This window comes from Oryctolagus cuniculus, chromosome 20 (assembly GCF_964237555.1).
Source record: "Oryctolagus cuniculus chromosome 20, mOryCun1.1, whole genome shotgun sequence".
Classification (NCBI taxonomy): Eukaryota; Metazoa; Chordata; class Mammalia; order Lagomorpha; family Leporidae; genus Oryctolagus; species Oryctolagus cuniculus.
The window spans coordinates 39,751,833-39,772,584 of NC_091451.1; the positions used below are offsets into that span (position 1 = coordinate 39,751,833).

Sequence of the window (20,752 nt, forward strand, 5' to 3'; positions counted from 1 at the left end):
TTTGTAAACCTTATGGAATTATGAGAATTAAATTAGATAATATACAAGTACATAAAAGACAACAGCAGTTAGTGTCTGGCAGGGTAGCTACTTTGTTTTATGCTACCCCAAATTACCACTCCTGAAACTGCTACTCAGTGCAGCCCCCCTCCCCCACAGCCTCCACTTTAGTTCCACCCCATTTTCTGCCTCCACTTTTGGAATGGTCTTGCTTTCCAATCCACACTACATTCTACTTCCAGGTTAACCATTTTTTGTTTGTTTTAAGATTTATTTATTTGAAAGGCAGAGTAAGAGAGAGAGAGAGATCTCATCCATTCATTGGCTGATTCCCCAAATAGCCGAAATAGCCCGGGGTCAGGCTGAAGCCAGGAACTCCATCCAGGTCTTTCACCTGGGTGGCAGGAGCCCAGGTATTTGGGCCACCACCTGCTGCCTTCCCAGACACATTAGCAGGGAGCTGGAAGGAAAGCAGAGCAGCCAGGACCCCAACAGGAACTCTGACTGGGACGCGACACTGCAAGCAGCAGTTTAACAGGCTGCATCCCAATGCCAGACCCTAGCTCCAGAGTCTTTCAAGAGTACCCTAGTATTCAAGATAACTTGCAACCTCCTCAGCCTAGCACTCCAGGCCCTGCCTTTGCACTGAGCCCCGGCAGCTCTGCCTCCTGTTCACTTTGCTTATCTACGCCCCCTTGATTTGCAAGTGCTGCTCCCTCCTTCCAGTGCTCAAGATAAGCAGTTCCCTAAGCTGATATCAAGGAGGCTGCGCTGCCTAGAGACCTGCCTCTGTCACCAGGTAAACATTTTGCACTAATTACTTTTCTTCCTTAAGTCTTTTAAGATTTCTTTATTTATTTGAGAGGCAGAGTTACAAACAGAGAGAGGGGGAGACAGAAAGAAAGGTCTTCCATCTGCTGGTTCACTCTCCAAACAGCTGCAATGGCCAGAGCTGTGCCGCTCTGAAGCCAGGAGCTTTTTTTGTCTCCCACATGGGTGCCGGGGTCTAAGCACTTGGGCCATCTTCTACTGTTTGTCCAGGCCATAGCAGAAGGCTGGATTGGCAGTGGTACAGCTGGACACAAACCAGGGCCCACGTGGGATGCCAGTGCTGCACTACCCCGCAGTGCCGACCCCTCTGCTCAAGTCTGGATTCTATGCTAAGCTGAAGAAGGCAGAGGCCCACCATGTGGGTAAGAGGTTACGCAGGAGCGTATGCCTGTGCGGCTGCTCTACTTCCAATCCAGCTCCCTGCTAATGCACCTGGGAAAGCAGGCGCTGATCCAAGTCCTTGGGCCCCTGCACCCACATGGGAGACCCGGAAGAAGCTCCTGGCTCCTGGCATAGGCCTGGCCCAGCCCCACTCACTGTGGCTATTTGGGGCGTAAGCCAGTGGGTGGAATATCTGTCTCTCCCTCTCTCGGAGGCAGCATTACCTCTCCTTGGGGCTATCAGGCAATTACTCACTCAGAAGCCGAGTGTCACTGTCTACACTGCAGAGGAACCGAGCTGGGAGGTCTGTTACTCAGCCTTCCGACTCCCCAGGGACCGTGCCTCTCATCCACGTTTGCACATCTGGGAAGCCCGACAGCGCCCTCCTACACACAGAAGTCCAACCCAGCTCCGCACAGGACCAGCTCTCTGAATGACAGCGCTGCCCATTTCTGTACAGCGTGGTCAGGAGCTGGAAGGGGCACAAACTCGCACCGACAGCGTGGCTGGAGGTGAATGTCCCCCGATGCATAGGGCACACGCCGACCAGCTGAGCCCCAACCCTGAGAACAGCCCGTGTAGAGTGGGTTCCCGTCCCTTCCAGGTGGATGGGTCCACCGCGCCATTCTCTGCAAGCACCGCCTTCCCACCTCCTCCAACTGCTTTCCGGCACGCTGGCCCACTGCCCACGCACGACAAGAACCCTTCTCTCACCTTTTTGCTTCTCATATAGGAAAGGCGGCCCTCGTGAGCATCGGGGTAAGTGCAAAAGAGATAGGTGGTGATGGCGTGCTTCAGAAAGGAGTCCCCGAGCATCTCGAGCCGCTCCAGGTTAAACCCATCACTAGCATTGGACAGAGTCAAAGCCTGGAGAATCAGTCCAGGGTTGGGGCCGAGAGTTTTTGAGGAGTAGCCGACAGAAGGGCTCTGCTCGGAATCCGTGCTGCCCTGGAGGGCCCTGACCGTGTCCGTCGTACCGGGCGTGGCGGCCGCTGTGGGACTTCCAGCTGAGGTAGATCTGTTAGCATTTCCGTCAAGGTATTTACGACTCAGTAGGGTACATTCATCGCTGGGCTTGGGCTGGTTCTCATGACTCTGTAAATTCTGAATGGGATATGAGGTAGTTGGTTGTACAGGTATTTCCTGCTTGTAGTAATTCAGCTGATGTCCTTGGCAAAAGTCTCTGTCAGCGAACTCGTAACTGCCGTTGGCAAGACTCCGACTGTGGGAGAGACCATTGGCTGCCGCCGGGCCGGCCGGGCCCTCCCTCTGGGGCCTGCCCGGGGCCCCCGCGAGTGGCGTTCTGCAGCCCACAGACACCTGGTCGTGGTTTGCTGGAGAAGAGGTTCGGGTAGCACCTTGCTGCGCAGCATTTTCAGGGCCTGCCACTGTGCTGTGCTTACAGTGAAGCTCACCGCCCGCTGAGGAGGGGCCAGAGACTGAGATGAAGGATTTGCTGTCGATAGATTTTTTCCACCCGAAGTCCAAGTTAGGGTATCTGGAAAGGTATTTTTACAACTTTTCATTAGATCTTTCAAAAGGGCCAGGCTCAGAGCAGTAGGTAATTTGAAACAAAATAAAATAAAATGAAGATCCCGATACATATACGCATACTTCGGAAGCAAAATCAGTTTTCAAGCAAGAAGTTCTGTGCAACGTAAATTACAAAGAGGGACGTGGCTCCCCCGCTGCTGTGACCCCTTGCCCAGGAACACGGCAGGCAGTTAAGAACAAGAGGCTGGAGGCAGCCTGCAGCACCTGGGGCCACACACTGCACAGCCTGGACGCTCGGGCCCTCAGTTAACTGCGCAGCACGGCAAGCGGCAGCTAACACAGGCTGCACCACAGCCTGCGTAATCTTCCTGTGTTACTTTCTGCATGGAAAATGGGGCTAACCCAATTCTGGCCTTACAGCACTATCCTAACAGTTAAACAAGCAAATTTAAGCATACTTCCAAAAGTCCATGGAAAACAGAATTGAAGGGTAAATTTTGGCACAAAAAATTTTAAAGTCCATGCATATGAGCGGGGGTGAGGGCCTTCAAAAAGTTCACGACAATCGTGTATATCATGAAAACATCACGCACAGGCACTCGTGTGGTGGCGCAGCAAGTTAAGCCACAGCTGTGGCGGCGGCATATTAGGGGGCCGGTTCGAGGCCTGGCTGCTCTGTTCTGATCCAGCTAAAGCGTCTGGGAAAGCAACGGCAGATGACCCGAGTACTTGGCCCTGCCACCTACTGGAGCTCCTGGTTCCCGGCTTTGGCTGGCCCACTGCAGCCACTTGAAGATCTCCCTGTCTCTCCTTCTCCCTCTCTATTTGCCTACCTTTTAAATATATAGATACTAAAAGGAAAAGAAAAAACTATGCATGGATTCCAAATTTTTTTTGCATCACAATAAGCTCAGGTTTCAATTCTATTCTGCATGGACTCCCCGCGGTCGTGTAGGCTGCAGCAGTTATGCGGTGTCTGACACCACGCTGAGTTCTCAACACAGCTGTGATTACCGTTCCTGCAATCCGCAAAATCACCCAGCGCTGCCAACTGGCTGAACAGCATTAGCGAGTGACTAAATTCCAGGTTTTTTTAAGCAGGCAGACACTTTACCAACAAGAAGAAAATAACGAAGACAGACAAAATGCTGAGGCAACAGCTTGTTAAGATGTACTTGTTTTTCCCAAAGAGAAGAAAGCATTCTTACAGTGCCGGCCAGGGAGCCAGGGCTGTGTGAGCCTTGCTCCAGCCGCGCCCCAGAGGAAGGAGGACAATCTCTGAGTGCAGAGGCTCAGTTCTCTCTTATTGGCCAAGAACACAGGGCCCAGTGACCCAAAACAGACTTCTCACTTAGGATTCAAAGGATGCCTTTATTTCATGTACTAGACAAACACACTCTCTTCTTAATCTTTGAAGCATTGCTTTATATAAAATCAAAATTTTAACATGATCCTATTCGGTCACACACAGCAGTTCAAAACCCACATTCTTTCTGGCGCACAGGCAAACCTACCTGAAGTCCGCAGGAAGCGCTCGGACCCCCACGCCAGCATCACTGGCTGTCTGCGCTCGGAGCTCCTCTGCAGTCAAAAGGCAGTGAAGGCGATAGAGAATGCTGGGGAGACAAACTGCTTTTCTCCACAGCGATGCAGGGATGGGGTGGATAGCACAGAGCTCCGGGACCAGGATCTTCGGGCAAGGAAAAGGTGAACAGAGAAATGCTACACACACACACGCACGCACACACACACACGCACACGCACATATGCACACGCGCGCACACACACACACGCACACACACGCACACGCACCACACGCACACACATGCGCACGCAATGCACACGCACGCACACACACACGCACACACACACACGCACACGAATGAAAACAAGAACACTAAAAGCAATTTCCCTAGTGGGCAAAGCTAAAACTCATAAATGGGATCTATTCTAGGACTTACAAGGATGATCACGTGATATAATTATATCAGCGGGCCAAGTCTAAAAGCCAAACTCTCAGTCCATGCCAAAAACGACATTGAAGTAAAATCCAACACATAACTGATCAAACGAAACAAGACCTAAACCTGCAGGACAGGCAACTCCCAGGCCTCCCACGGACACAGGACGGGCAACTCCCAGGCCTCCCAGGCGTTCAGGCGAGCTGGCACGGGAGCTCGAGCTTGTCTCCAGGAGGGGCGACATACCTGCTTGTTCTGCAGACTCTCCCACTTGGCTTTCCTCTTCTCAGCGCTGCTCAGAGGAAGAGCTTTCCCCTTCTGGTTCAAATGTCGAGGCGTCAAAAGATTGAGTCTACGAGATTTCAAAACAGCTCCATCAGACAGACGAGAATAAGCCCACTCTTCCAGTGGCTCTCCCCCTGGGGAGCTCACAGGACCCCGGGCTCAGGGGCTCTCCCGACTCCAGGGCCCCGCTGGGCGTGTGTGCAGGCCTCTGAGGCTCTCACACACACCGGAGCCTTACCGTGAAGATGTGTGGTCCACATCCAGCAGGGGCTGGTTGAGATTGGTCAGGTCAAGGTTGTACTTTGTTTTGTAATATTCTGCAAAAGTTTCATACTCAGGGGAAGGAAATTTACTGAGAGGGGTAAGGTCAGTGTACACATCAGCTACATAAAATCGATGAGGTTGATCAAAATTGCGGTATCTGAAAAAGAAAGACAATCAGTTGCTTTTGGTTTACATCAACTTTTCTGCAAACCCAACTGTTCTTACTCTGGAAACACTAATCAGGATTGAGAGTTAAAAGGTTAAGAACACTAGTGAAGATTCCATCCTAAACTATGCATCTCAAGTATATTTGAGATAATAACTGCAGTTTTCAATCAAGGAAGAACTATTCTCCCCTACTACGTCTGTCCTAAGTGTCTATACTCTGATAATACACAAAAGCTAAATGGAGCATTTAAATACTACCACGCCGTATAGAACAGTACAGAAAACTTACAATACCCAAACAACTGAATAAAAATCTCTGAACATGAGTAACGCTGTACACGAAAGACTGTTATCATGCAGTGTACTGCTGTATGGATACACTACCGATAACAGTGCCCAGAAAAAGTCAAAGGAGGACTGATTACAGCCAATACTCTAATTCCATGAAAAGTTCCTGCATTTTACCTCCCAAAAACCCCATTCCTAAATGTCTACAAATTAAGAAAGAAAAAAAGCATTCCGATTTACTGTCTTCATTGAATTTAATGACATTTTTCCTTGCAGAATTTGAAGCAATGAAGATTACTATGACCAAATTCCACAGCAGGCTTTGGGAGTTCAGAGGACAGACACTGTAAGCAAGCCAGCAGGATCACTCAACGACCTGACCGTCACAAAGCAACATCTCTTTACCCACAGTTCCCATGCCTTCTCTTTGAAACAAGGACACAGAGAGCCCAGGCTCCGCAGGGAGGGAGCCCCAACCTTTCCAGCAGCAGCTAACAGTGCGGAAGCCACAGCCCACTGATACTCCCAAGTGAGAAGTGCATCTCCTCCAACCAAGCGTCCCCACTGTTTTCCCTTCTTTTAAATTCCTACCTTGGAATGATAACTGCATCTTGGTAATCTTCTAATTTAAAAACAAAGGGTGCTTCTTTTGAATACTTTGTACTGGGAATGCCTATGCGAGCTTCAGATTTCTCAATATCTTCCATGAATTTAAAGTCAATGTCCAAAGTGCGGGAGTCATTAACTTGGATGAGAAAAAGACAATTTAGCTTGTTAAAATCTACGCAGAAAAGAGATTCTCATTTAAACTACACACTCACATGTGTCTAAGCCAGTTGTCGAAGTAAGAGATTCTGAAGCACCCACAGCAAGCTCATTGCCAAACCACACTTCCAGTTTCTCGCCGCTATCTGCCCAGGGCCTCCTTACCGACATTCAGAGGTAGGACACAGTAGGCTGAATCGGCGTCTGTAGGCTTGAATTCTAGCGCGGGTTTCTCAAGCCGAAGGATATGTGAGAAAATATACTGGTGCAGCCGTGTGATCAACTCAAGCATTTGCAGAGACAACGTGAAGCCAGACTTCTTCAGCTCGATGGATATGGTGACTTCTCCAGAGCGCGTGTACACGGGGAAGTGTGGAATCTTACAAAAGGGAAACAAAGCACCCCAGAGTGAGCAGGCCCTTCCCCCGGCACGGCGACTTCAGGCGGGAAGCAGCTTTCTGTCTGGGGACAGAAATGCTGAGTGAACTCTTTTTTAAAATTTTTCTTAATGTCTGTTTATTTGAAAGATGGAAAAACAGAGAGAGAGGTATCTTCCATCCACCGGTTCACTCCCCAAAGGCCCGCAACAGCCAGGGCTGGGCTAGGCCAAAGCTAGGAGCCCTGAACTCCACCCAGATCTCTCATGCAGGTGGCAGGGACCCAAATACTTGGGTCACCCTCTGCTGTTCCCCAGGACGCACGTTAGCAGGGAGCCGTCAGGACTCAATCCTGGGCGCAACGCGGGACGCGAGTGTTCCAAACAGAGGTTTACCCACCCCGCAACGCCTGCCCTGCCTTCAGCTTCAGATACTCTAACATGCTGAGGTAACAAAATACCGAGGTAACAACACACGCTGACTACTAGTTTTCTTTATCCCAGCCCCTACAGATTTTTTAAGAACACGCTTTTTCCACATGCAGAGTCATTACTAAGAGCTCACCTGAGGTATGGGTTTGGCTGTCAGTATCCCAAAGCATCTTGTGGTATCTTCAGGGGGATAGAGCTTGCGCCGTCTGAAGTTCAGCTCATCAGGTAAAGGGGTAGTTAAAACCATTCCTATCACATACAGGTAGCAGGGCTGATCGGGTTTGGGATAACTATCCCTCAAACATTCTGGAATCTAAAATTGGAAAGACAGATTACACATCATGTGCAAGTTTACTTACTTATTTTCCAGATGTTGGTAAGAAAACAAATGTATTCCTAGCCTTACTAAAAGCTGACAGACCCCCTAACTGCTTAACTCTTCTGGGGAAGTGAGTATGTCTGAGGACGTGGCAGCATGGTGGCCCAGGTGCACTATGTTATAATGCACTGCTGACTGTACGGCTAACACCAACATTTTAGAAAACCATCAAACACGGCAGGTCTTCAATAAAAAGTACTACTCATTTGATCTATTTCTTCTGACTAGAAAAATATTTTCTTGGGCTTGGCATTGTGGCTAGGTGAGTTAAGCTGCCGCCTGTGGTGTCGGTATCCCATATGGGCACCAGTTTGAGTCCCGGCTGTCCCACTTCTGATCCAGCTTCCTGCTAATCTGTCTGGGAAAAGCAGCAGAAGGTGGCCCAAGTGTCTGGGCCCCTGCGACCCATGTGGGTGAGGTCCGAAAGAAGCTGTTGGCTCCTGGATTCTGGTCTTGGCATGGTCCAGCCCCAGCTGTTGTGGTCATCTGTGGAGTGAACCAGCAGATGAAGATCTCTCTTGTATCTCCCTCTCTTTCAAATAAATAAATAAATAAATCTCTTTTTAAAAACTCTTTTTTCCTTTAGGTGTTGTAAGTATTTACTCCTTGTAGAGTATCAAAATAAACAGCAAAATTTTTTAAATTCCATATATTCCTATTGCCAAAGATAACCTTTATTAACATTTTGATATCCTGTACAAACTTGTAAGCAGTTTTCTATGTATAAATGCGTATAAACATATACACATTCATTTCTTTAAATATAAAACACACACAGACTGGTGTGTGTGTGTGTGTGCACGCTTTGATTTTTATCCCCAGGTACTAGAAGAGCATATTTTCGGGTCAGCAGGAATCAGTATCGTCATCCGGAACAGCCACCTTGGCTAACATGAGAGTGCACCGAAGCTAAATTACTCTCAGATGGTGCACAGCTTTCAGTACGAACGTAACTGCAGTTTCTGAGACTCGATGACAAGCAACTGCCACTGCAGTCCAAAGGCAGAGACGTGCAGGCCAGGAGGCAGTTACAGCGAGTCAATCAGACAACACACAAGGCACCGTCTCTGAAGAAGGACCGGGAAGCACTGTGGCCCTCGGAACCCCTCTCTGAGCGATGCTGTCCTGTGGAACTAGTCCAGCAGGAAAACAGGGAGCATTCCTGACCTCTGGAACTCGGCGTGATTTTGAATCTTGAAAACGCTCAGCTTTGTAAGAATTTTTGAAAAGTAAAAAGTAACTGAAACTATAAAAACAAAGGTACACAGCAAAATTTCCCTTTTGTTTGGTGTCTTTCCAACAAGTATTTGAGAAATCCCTAGTGCAGCCAAGTAGGCTCTAATGAGGAGTCAGATCAGACACGCTTCTGCGCGTGGTCCTGCCTGGTGGCCGGAGATCGGCCAGGCTCACGGGGCGGAAGTAGCTGGCTCTGCAGCCCACACGATGACCCTGACACTCACACGCCTCCCCTCCAGTGCCCCCGTCACCTCGAGAGCGTGCCTTTCCCTCGTGCATTTTATCACAGGAATCCTGTTCTGTCCTGGCTCCAGTCGTAAGCAAAGCCAAGACTCATACCACCAAATGAATAAAACAAACAGTCTCTCTGTGAATGGAACACACTCCTCAGTGGGATCTGATGGGTGAGCCCAAGGATACGTCCGAGAGGAAACAGAAGTAGCATCCGAAGCAGAAAGAGCACAGCGCACACGTGAAAGCAGAGGGAATGATCTGGGCAGCGGTGCGCCACGAGCCACGAGCCACGAGCCACGGCGGGCCCAGCCCAGTGCTGCGCGACGCCAGCCCCGCGGGGGTTCCGACGGGAAGCAGCAGGGAGCAAGTGCAGCCTGCCCTGCAGTTCTAACCGATACTAACTGCTTTCGGGTAGCACTGCCTCCGCTTGGTGGAACCTGGTCTTCCTGGAACACTGGTTTCTTCTTCATCGTGTAAATCAAGCTCCTCCTCATACTTAACAGTCTCTTTCCCAACTGGCATCAAATGTTCATCCAGTTCACCTACAAAGTTTTAAAAGAGAATTAACACAATCGAGACTTCTGCTTTCTAACTAACTAGCAAACAATCTATTTTCTTAAATATTTATTTGCTTTCACTTACTTGAACAGGCAGACACAGAAAGATACCTTCTATCCACTGGTTCGCTTCCCACACACCTGCAACAGCCAGGGTTGGGCCAGGCTGAATTCAGGAGCCTGGAGCTCCACTCTGGGCCCAGGGTAAGTCCCAGGCCCACTCACCTGAGCTCCCAGGATGCGGTGGCAGGAAGTCAGATGGGAAGCAGAGCAGCCAGGGCTCTCTAAAGGGCCCTCTGATAGGGGGTGCAGGTGTGCGAGGGCTGGTTTAACCAGCAGTGCCAAAGCCTGCACCTGTAAATAATCTACAACACTCAGGAAGTTAACTAAAGTGATGAACACTAAGGTATCTGCATCTTTAACAACATGAAAGTGACCACAGCTGCTACTCAGGCAAAATCCACTGTGCCATTCAGACTACAAATTCTATCCTAAGATTCAAAAATAAAAACATCTAAACAGGACAACAGCACATATCCCTTCTGAATAAGAAGGCCATGGAAAATAAGTCTTGTGTGTGTGTGTGTGTGTTTTTAAGTTTAATTTGTTTATCAGCATAGACTGAGAGGGATTAAACCCTGGTTCATAACTCAGAGTTAAAAAAGACCTTCATGTAAAGGACACCAAGAATTGATAGTTGTTCGCAGTTAAGCTGCGGAACACAAGGAGCCTCCACGGCGCTGTAGGGTCTTCAAGTTCCATAACAGCATTCATATTCCCCAAAACACACCAAGAGCAGCAAGCTCCAGGCTCTACACAATGCTTAGAAACCTAGACGGGGCCGGCACTATGGCGTACCGGGTAAAGCTGCCGCCTGCAGTGCCGGCATCCCATATGGGCAACGGTTTGAGCCCTGGCTGCTCCACTTCCAATCCAGCTCTCTGCTGTGGCCTGGGAAAGCAGTAGAAGATGGCCCAAGGTCTTGGGCCCCTGCACGCATGTGGGAGACCAGGAGGAAACTCCTGGCTCCTGGCTTCGGATCGGCGCAGCTCCAGCTGTTGCGGCCAATTGGGGAGCGAATCAGCAGATGGAAGACCTCTCTCTCTCCCTGCCTCTCCTTCTCTCTCTGTGTAACTCTTTCAAATAAATAAATACATCTTAAAAAAAAAAAAAGAAACCTATACATTCCTTGATATGCTTTTTATAATGCATAAGCATTTTATTCTCATTTGCATATGTTTTTCAAACATCCTTACCAATTTTGTGCAGTTTTTCACAGCAAATGAGAGCTACAACTCTTTCAGCCAACCGTACACAACTCATTGGTGGACCCTGAAAATAACAAAAGACATTTCCATTTCATGTACGTGTAGCCGTGTTATCATTAGCACACAAAACATGGACGAGAACTCTGCTTCAGTACCTTCAAAGTTCAATTTACCAGAACAAAGTTTATTTTAAAAAATGCCAGCAAGTTTTATAAAAAATCTTTATCTGAATATCTGAAAACTCCATCTTTAGAACCCCTCTCCTAATAAAAACTGTCATAACTAAGATTCTATTCATTCTGATCAATTTAAATATCAGTAACATTTCGAAGTCTCTCATTTTTACTAATACACAAACGTGCAATAAAAAACCAAAACAAAGACACACTAGGATGAAACTGTAACAAAGATTAACAGTATTGAGTACTTTTTAGGTGCAACGGGAATTAGTGACGCTGGAATATCTGGAAATCAGTATTGGGACCGAGGACAGCATTACAAATGCAGATTCCTGAGTAAACAACAACAAGATAACTGGAGCCGCCCAACTTGCACGAAGTGTGTGTCCCTGTAACTGTATCAGCCACAGCTGCATGACCCTCTCAAACACGGCTCTATAGCAGGGGCTGAACATGCAGACTGAACATGCGGCTGACCACAAACGTGCTCTAGAAATCTGCCTTTTAAAGCAGATTCTACAGCCACACTTACCTCGTGCATATCTTACAGAAGCTGAAAAAGAATCCATTAATGACACACTTTAAAAGGCACATTCATTTCTTCTTCTAAACTTACAACAATGGAGGCTCGCAGAGGTGAGTTAATTGGCAGATACAGAGTGGAATAAAAGGTACCATCAGGCAACTCTCGGGTCCTGCATTTGGGAGCCAGGTGAGTGAACGGATCACTTGGTAATCTGGCACAGTATCTGTGGGGAGAGAGATCCTGGGCTGAATCCACAGCGTGTACTGACACGCACGACCAAGCCTCGCACCCGTGCTGGCCCCTCCCCCCTGCCGGACTGGCATCGCCACAGGGAGCTGCCACCTCGCCGCTTCTCTCTTTGAATCACACAGAATGGTGCCATCAAACAGAACTTCCCGTGAACGGTCCCGGCTCTGCACTGTCTGCCAGGCACTCAATGGCTGCCGGGTGCCTGGAATCTGACGTGTGCAACCAGGGACCACGTTTTTATTTAAAGTGAACTTTGCCACATACATGAAGGATGGCACACAGAAACTATTCCGGATCTGTGAAGATAATTTAGTTCTTAGAAATGTCATTATGAGCTCAGCAAGTGTACATTAAAACATACTAAAAAATACAATAATCATAATCTCATGTAACTGCTAATGGAAAATTCAACGTTACCTAACATCTGTGGCATAAAACAGCGAAGTTCACGATTTAGAAAAGAAAAATTAATGAGCACAATAAAATTAAATGAAACCCAAGTAAAATGAGCACGTCTCCATTCTGTGAGCCCAAAGAGTGAAATGTAACTGCACAGTACTGTGCCTGCAGGCTGTGAACACCACCACGCCCCACCACGCCCCCGGGCTCGGGCTCGCCGCACGCAGACCCGGGCACCTACCTGTTGATGTGCCCGATGGCCGTGTTGATGGTGACCCGCGGGCCGCCGTCATCAGGCCTCAGCACATACGGAGGGAAAACGTCGTCGTCGTCCACGACAGGATCCACGTCAGTCTCCCCGGTGTCGACCGACGTGGAGCACTTGTTTCTCAGGATCTGGCGGTTCACAAACAGGCGTTACCGCGGGAACAAGCGTCTCCTCTGCCGGGCCAGGCGCCCGCTTCTGTAGCTCCAGAAAAGCTCTGGATGCAGAACACCCCCGTCTCCCACACTCTGCTGCGCCTGTCAGGTCACCGCCCTCTGTGCCCCAGGTGGTCAGTGCACACCTCCGGGGCGCACTCCAGACACCCATCCTCGACAGCCCAGGCACCTTCCCCACCCCCACCCCACCCCCCGCTGCCGCACTGTGACCTTTCACATACGCACAGTGGCCTGCGGCTTTGCCTCCCTCTCAGCTCCTGACGTGGGCACACTGCACGCTCCTGCGGAAGCCACGCAGTCGCTGAAACTGCTCTATCTACTTCTAGGCACACAAATAATACCGAAGACGCCATATTACTTTTTTGAACTTACCTTTTCAATAGCTTTGTAAGTTTTAAGATCTTCTTCAAAACTTTTTATTTTGTCTGTATCTGCTAACATTATATAATTAGAGATTGGCGCCCTTGCCCTTCCTTTAGATTGAACATAGGATCGATACTCTGTAGGCAAATCAAATCGAACCACCAAGTTGCATTTTGGTATATCAACACCCTCTTCTACAATACTCGTTGCAATGAGCAGGTTGGTCTCATGCGCTCGAAATTTTCGAAGTACCTGGAAAACAAACCCACAAAAAAAGAGCAATTCTGAGAAACTTTCAAAGAAAATAATGCAGTAAAATTTAAAAAAAAATCATGCTGTCCTTTCTAGTCATGATCAATCTTTGAAGCCAAGGTACAGAGATGACCGAATCACAGGAAACCTGCAGTGCGCAGACGCAGAAACGCTGAGTCACTGACAGCGGTGCTCACCTGCACGTGACCAGAGCATCGGAACACATTTCTAGGGGCCGGCACCGCGGCACAGCCGGTTGAGCCACGGCCTGCAGCACCAGCATCCCACACGGACACCAGTTCAAGTCCTGGCTGTTCCACTTCCCATCCAGTGCCCTGCTAATTAATGCACCTGGGAAGGCAGCAGAAGACAGTCCAAGTGCTGGGCCCCTGCACCTACATGGGAGACCTGGAAGAAGCTCCTGGCTCCTGTGCTGCCTTCTGTGGCCATCTGGAGAGTGAACCAGTGGATAGAAGATCTCTCTCCCTCTCTCTCTCCCTCTCTCCAATTCTGCCTTTCAAGTAAATAAATAAATCTAAAAGGAAAGAAAGAATGCCTTTCCGTGCTCCGGAAGCACCCCGTCACAAGCCAGGGAGCCTTACAGCTGCACGCTGGAGAGAGACGGGCTTCTTTACGTCAGGTGGATCTCCCCACTCAAGAGCCCAGATGAACTCACTTCTGGAGTTGTGCTGACCCTCTGTTCCTCCTCAGAGCTGTCTCATGTCTATGAGACTGGGCCAAGATTCCTCAAAAACATCAAATTTTATCACTAAACTCCCTAACTCATTTAGAACTCAAACCCAGGGCTGGCGCGGCGGCTCACTAGGCTAATCCTCCACCTGCGGTGCCGGCACACCAGGTTCTAGTCTCGGTCGGGGCGCCGGATTCTGTCCCGGTTGCTCCTCTTCCAGTCCAGCTCTCTGCTGTGGCCCGGGAAGACAGTGGAGGATGGCCCAGGTGCTTGGGCCCTGCACCCCATGGGAGACCAGGAGAAGCACCTGGCTCCTGGCTTCGGATCAGTGCACACAGTGCGCCGGCCGTAGTGGCCATTTGGGAAGTGAACCAATGGAGGGAAGACCTTTCTCTCTTTCTCTCTCTCTCACTGTCTATAACTCTACCTGTCAAATAAATAAGTTTAAAAAAAAAAAAAAAGAAAAAAAAACTCAAACCCACAGACAGGGCATTACTCATTTTTCTGGCACCTTGGGAAATTTTCGATTTAAGGAGTCAGAATTTATTAAAACATGGAAGTCACAGCTTTTTCACACCAGATTTAAAATCCTATCGCTGTCCAATTCGGGGTAAACTGAACAGTCACATAAGCCGGTTTTTAGAGGGTCCAATGTGTCACACTGGCTCCTGGATTCCCCCACACCTGGAATATCATCAGAAAGCTGGGACTCAAATGCCTTCTAACTTTGAGTTAAACAATAAACTTTGAAAGGTTTTTGTTTCCGAGCAGTCGATGTTGGCTCTCTGCAGTACTGTGAATGGCACTGAGACCCTGGAAAGCGCGAGAAATACACACCACATCCCTAAAGCAGCGCAGATACCAAAACAGGGCTTAAGGGCAGGAAGAAAATCCTTCTAGGAGAGGGCTTGTCCCTTCAGGGTCCCACGGAATGAACAGGAGTTACTTCTACGTGCTATGTTCACCTGTGAAATGTGGTTATGTGACACCAACCTAACAAAGGAAAACGGATTAAGACAAAAAAAAGATCTGACAGACAGCTATTCGAAATCTGAGCGCAGAAACCAGGCTACAGCTACCGCCCAGCAGACAGCTGGCCTGTGTACGAGTGAGTATCCGTAGTATGAACGACAGAAAGCGCGGGAAACTATGAAGAAGGGGGGTTCTCAAGGGCACCCTGTCTGTGCGCTCTGGAAATCGCGATCGTACAACCATCCTGATTTCAGTTACCTCTTCCTGTTTTCTGAATTCCGCTTCCATCTGTTTGTTCCGAGGCTGATTCTTTCCAATGCCATGTCCAGTTATAAAGTTGCTGCTGATATAAGCCAGCTCTGGGTCCTGTTTGCCTGCTTCCTTTATCAATCTAAGAAAATCACACACATTTGGAAGTTAAGAACAGCTGAGGGAAAGCAATTTAGACTTCTGTTTGTAAATTCTCCTTTACAGAAATACCTGCTCTACTTTGCCAACACACCTATCTTATTTTTTCCAACTAGCTTAAACAGAATCACTGCCACACTCACCACACAAACTCTGTGGACCAAGTTCTCATCACGCCAAACTCAGGCTGACAAATACTGACATGAGAGACGCTCACAGTATTTCCAACTTCTAACTGAGTGACGACAACTTATTAGAAACGTGGGCCAGCACCTGCTGCGGCAGGTTAAGCTCTCACTTGTGACACTGCAGGCCCATTTGAGTCCTGGTTCAAGTCCTGGCTGCTCTGTTTCTGATCCCACTGCCAAATAACAAGCCTGGGAGGCAGTAGATGATGGCACAAGTATTTGGGCCACTGCCACCCATATGAGAGACCGGAACAGAGTTCCTGGCTCCCGGCTTTGGCCTGGCCCAGCCCCAGCCATTGCAGCCATTTGGGGAGTGAACCAGCACATGGAAGATCTCTGCTTCTCTCCCTGTGTTGCACTGCCTTTAAAAAAAAAAAAAAAAAAAAAAAGAATGAAAGATGGAAGGGGGAGGGGGAGGGGGAGGGGAGGGGGAGGAAGAGGGGGAGGGGAGGAAGGGAGGGAGGAAGGAACATGGCTCAGGATGGGACCAGACAGAGAAACCTGGGTCCTCACACATCCTGGCTTCTGGACGGAACTTGCAATGCAGCAGCTCAACACACTTCTCCTGACGCGTGCCCAGCATCCACGGTGGCCATGCCCCCTTCTCTACAGCCCTGGTTACAAGAACAAGGACCTGCAAAGAAGTCCGATCCCAAAGAAGAATGTCTACAGCAAAGGAGGCCTCACGCCCCGTGCGTAACGAACGGGTTCTGGCTGTGTGTGAACAAGAACAGCTCGTTCCTGTCATCTCACCCCAACACTTCCCTGGAAGCAGAGCTCTTTGAAAGCAACACCTCGTCACCTCAGTTCCCAGAACCTGCCTGGCCACTGCCCAGACTCCCACAAAGCAGACACCAGGCTGTAGCACCGCAGGCAGAGGGTTCCCGCCCCATGCTGTCAGGAAGAGAAGTCTCCGAGCTGCCCACTTCCAGCCTGTTCCTCTCTCTTAACCCAGCTGGCCTTCTGGCCGAGAAATGGCAGAGCTACAGGACAGGATCACATTACATGGACAGCGAAGGTTAGCAGTCAGTGTGGCCATTACAGCCATTCTAGAAAATCTGCATTCAAAAACTCGGCACATGGGATAAATGGTTCCACACCTGACATAAACGACTCCATATGGTTCTTCTTAAGCCATACTACGTAGTATAAATTCCTAACAGAGAACTGCATTTTTAAGTCAAGCCATTCTTTTTGTTAAATACACGAAACAGACTAATATCAAAGAGCTGGAGGAAACCTTGAGTGGCCACTTAGGAGATGGCTGCCTCCCCATCAGCAGAACGCTGGCAGGTCTAGGTTAACTTGAGAGGCCGTCCTGCAGGTCAAGGACTCCAAACCTGCAGCATCAGAAACTTCTTTATTGGGCTCCAAGGTTTAATTACTATCATAAGTGTATGGGACCCATAATAGAAAGCAGAACTGCATGCAAACAGCACTCTCAAAAGTCTGAAATAAGGAAAAATTACTTCAGATATAATACATACTTGCAAATTTTGGTTTATCAATCGGAAGGCATTACAGTAGCTTGCATATCAAGCCACTCCTAATTAGGCAGAGAATATATTTACTTTGCCAACATTATCACTCTGGCAGCCCTCAGCTGAGCAATGGGAATACTAACAGATTCACTTATTTTATTTTTTAAAGATTTATTCATTTATTTGAAAGTCAGAGTTACAGAGAGGCAGAGGCAGAGAGAGAGAGAGATCTTCCACCTGGTGTTTCACTCCCAGATGGCTGCAATGGCCAGAGCTGTGCCAATCCAAAGCCAGGAGCCAGGAGCTTCTTCCACGTGGGTGCAGGGACCCAAGGACTTGGGCCATCTTCTACTGCTTTCCCAGGCCACAGCAGAGAGCTGGATCAGAAATGGAGCAGCCGGGATTTGAACCAGCACTCATATGGATGCCAGTGCTGCATACTGGGGCTTTAACCCATGGTGCCACAGCACCGGCCCCCAGATTCACTTATTCTAAGGACAGCCACATGAAATTGGCAAGAGGCCACATGCACATTAACAGACAGCATCTCTGAGGGCAGCAGTTAAAAGCGACACACCCATGCTGATAGTTAGAGGCAGAAATGTCTCTCTGCTGGACCTCACATGAGCCGAGACAAAACTAAGGGCTTCTCAGGATGGGCCAGCCTCAGGAAATTTACAAGAGACTAACACCAATTGCCTAAAGATTCCATAGTCTCGCTGAATGGGGGAAACAGTCTTACTTGTTTGTTTATGTGTGCCCTGAGTTTAGGGAACTGTCTGTCCACAGCAAGCCGTTTGATAGAGACGTTCAGCTGTCCTCTAGTGCAGAGCTTCTGACACCATCGCGCCAAAACCCAGCTTTCTGTTTTGTTTTTTTGTTTGTTTTTTTTGTTTCCCTACTTTCCAATCTATTAGAAACCACTGCTATGTGTAAGACTCTGGAATGAACTACCAAGGAGGCAGGTATTTGGCACACAGGTGAGGTGCTGCCTGGGACCCCGCATCCTGTATCAGAGTGCCCACGCTGTACCTGGGAGGCAGAAAGCAACGGCTCAAGGACTTAGGCCCCGGCCATGGATGTGGGAGACCCAGACTGAGTTCCTGGCTCCTGGCGTTAGCCTGGCCCAGTCCCGGCTGCGGCAAGCATTTGGGAAACGTACCAGCAGGATGGAAGATCTTTCTTTCAGATACTTTTTTTTTCAATGAGGCATTAATAACATGAAACTTAAAGAGCACTGGAATTCAAACACTGATTTTATTCTATTCAGCAAACATACAGCTACTTCAACCTGTCAGAGGTGTTTGCACTTAATCCTCAGCAGAGGGAAGTCCTGGACCCAGGCCCCAGATGATATTTATATATATATATATTTTTTTTTTTTTTTTTTTTTTGACAGGAAGAGTGGACAGTGAGAGAGAGAGACAGAGAGAAAGGTCTTCCTTTGCCGTTGGTTCACCCTCCAATAGCCTCCGCGGCTGGCGTGCTGCAGTCGGCGCACCACGCCTATCCGAAGCCAGGAGCCTGGTGCTTCTCCTGGTCTCCCATGGGGTGCAGGGCCCAAGCACCTGGGCCATCCTCCACTGCACTCCCGGGCCACAACAGAGAGCTGGCCTGGAAGAGGAGCAACCAGGACAGAATCCGGTGCCCCGACCAGGACTAGAACCCGGTGTGCCGGCACCGCTAGGCGGAGGATTAGCCTAGTGAGCCGCGGCGCCGGCCAGTATTTTGCTTATACATGAATGTACACAGCCTCCCTCGTTAGACTGGAAATAGGATAACCAAAAACAGGAACTATGTTTGTATAGTAAATTCAGAAAGCTAGATGTATTACTAAAAACCATAAAAAAAATTAAAAATATATACATGTCTTCTGGAATTTCTACCAGCTACTTCAAGTACATTATCAACAATATCTTTAATAGCATCCTTTCTACCTTGTACTTTCCGGTCAATGGGAGAAATTCAAATAAATCCCTGTGTGCCTGATCATAGCAAAAACCTAGCACCAACAATTCCAGGGCAGGATAGAGGACAGCAGAACTGCACCCCCACAGATACAGGCATTAAGAACTGGCATCCACTGTGTACCAGGTGACACATCAGTCATTCAAATATGCATTTCCTCTCACCGATGGGCCATTAACAAAGCGAGGTATTATTATTGTTGTACAATTAAAAAGACTCAGACTTCAAAAAATTTAGTAACTTTTACAAGATATGTACCTAAAAAGTTGAGTAAAAGTAAAAGGAACCGAGACTCCATGGCAAAATGGCGCATTTGGGTTGAGGCAGGGAAAACTCCGGGCCTGGGCACCCTGCAGTACCAGACAGCCGCAGTGCGCTCGAACACAGAGGGCGAGGGCTTGGCAAAGGATCTCGGGTGCTGATCTCAAAGTGGTCAACGCTGGATCAATGTGGTCAACAACACAGACAGCCAGCACTGGGCTATAACCCTAGGCAAGGAAGATGAGCCTGTGCCGGTACCGACACGTGGGCCAATGAGCACAGGCACGGCCAGACAGGCGAGTCCCAAATAGTACAGGTAGACGCCGCTCTCCTGGGAGCACAGATGAACCCCTCCCAGGAGGGCCGGATTTGGAGACTTGCTCCCAGAGAATCACGTCAGAGAAGGGAAGAACAGGGCAAAGTGGCAAACACCGTCTTAGCACGCGTTGGAGCTTAGTGTCACCAGCGATGCCTCCTGCTGGTCCCGAGCCCCTGACCTGGTAGGACGAGGGGCGTGTCAGCTCTGCGCATTCTTGCAATGCCCGACAACCCTGGTCTAGTCCTGAAAAGGCTCAGGCAAACCCTAACAGAGGAGCATGCTGCAAACACTGTCCAGACCTCCTCCAGACTAATCAAAAGTGAGGCTGAGACACTGTTAGAGACCAGAGGAGCCTGGGGAGATGTGACAACAGGCGACCTCAGACTACCTTAGAATACAAAGAGGACGTGAACGGGAACATGGCAAAATGCAAAGCCGTGCAGAGTTTAGTCAACAGTAACGCGCCAAGGTCGGTCCTTCTCACTGTGACGCTGGTGATGCTTACCAGTGGGCAAAACAGGTGAGGCAGTGCGGCAGCAGACACGGGCTTCTCTGCACTGCCCTCCCGGTCTAAGATCATTCCAACAGCAGTGAACGGGGGAACCGGGAGGGCCGTGAGCCAGGCCTGTGCAGCGCTGGCATCACACTGTTAATAAGCTACATGGTGACAAGGCCACTAGACTTTCAGACTGAAAGCCTTTTTTCTGTCACTTGGTATCTGTGTAACTTCTCTGGGGTGGAATAACAAACTGAGCCCTGGTTTCTTCATTTGTCATATGGCAGGAACACCTCCCCTCCTCCCTCAGAATGCTGTGAAAATCTTTAAGTACATGAAACAACACTGAACCCCTACGTAAGGTTTGTCAAAGGACAACTGCGCACCTAAGCCTGCGCACACTCCATCCACCACACAGGCAGCTGTTCTGATTAGGAGGGTACACCACCACCAACAGCTTCACCACCGCGTGACAACAGCTTCACCACCACCAACAGCTTCACCACCGCGTGACAACAGCTTCACCACCACACGACAGCTTCACCACCGCACGACAACAGCTTCACCACCGCACGACAGCTTCACCACCGCACGACAGCTTCACCACCGCACAACAGCTTCACCACCGCACGACAACAGC

General features: G+C 49.1%; 1 protein-coding gene across 1 annotated transcript in view; it reads right to left on the minus strand.

The window, feature by feature from the left end:
• DICER1 (dicer 1, ribonuclease III) overlaps positions 1-20,752 on the minus strand; it is a 51,461-nt gene that overhangs the window by 18,769 nt on the left and 11,940 nt on the right. Inside the window, 13 exon segments of the mRNA XM_051839149.2 lie at positions 1,927-2,710; positions 4,221-4,396; positions 4,914-5,019; positions 5,191-5,373; positions 6,264-6,417; positions 6,603-6,816; positions 7,379-7,558; positions 9,497-9,636; positions 10,908-10,983; positions 11,715-11,847; positions 12,514-12,668; positions 13,086-13,328; positions 15,250-15,382. Coding sequence (XP_051695109.2) covers positions 1,927-2,710; positions 4,221-4,396; positions 4,914-5,019; positions 5,191-5,373; positions 6,264-6,417; positions 6,603-6,816; positions 7,379-7,558; positions 9,497-9,636; positions 10,908-10,983; positions 11,715-11,847; positions 12,514-12,668; positions 13,086-13,328; positions 15,250-15,382 — 2,677 coding nt within the window.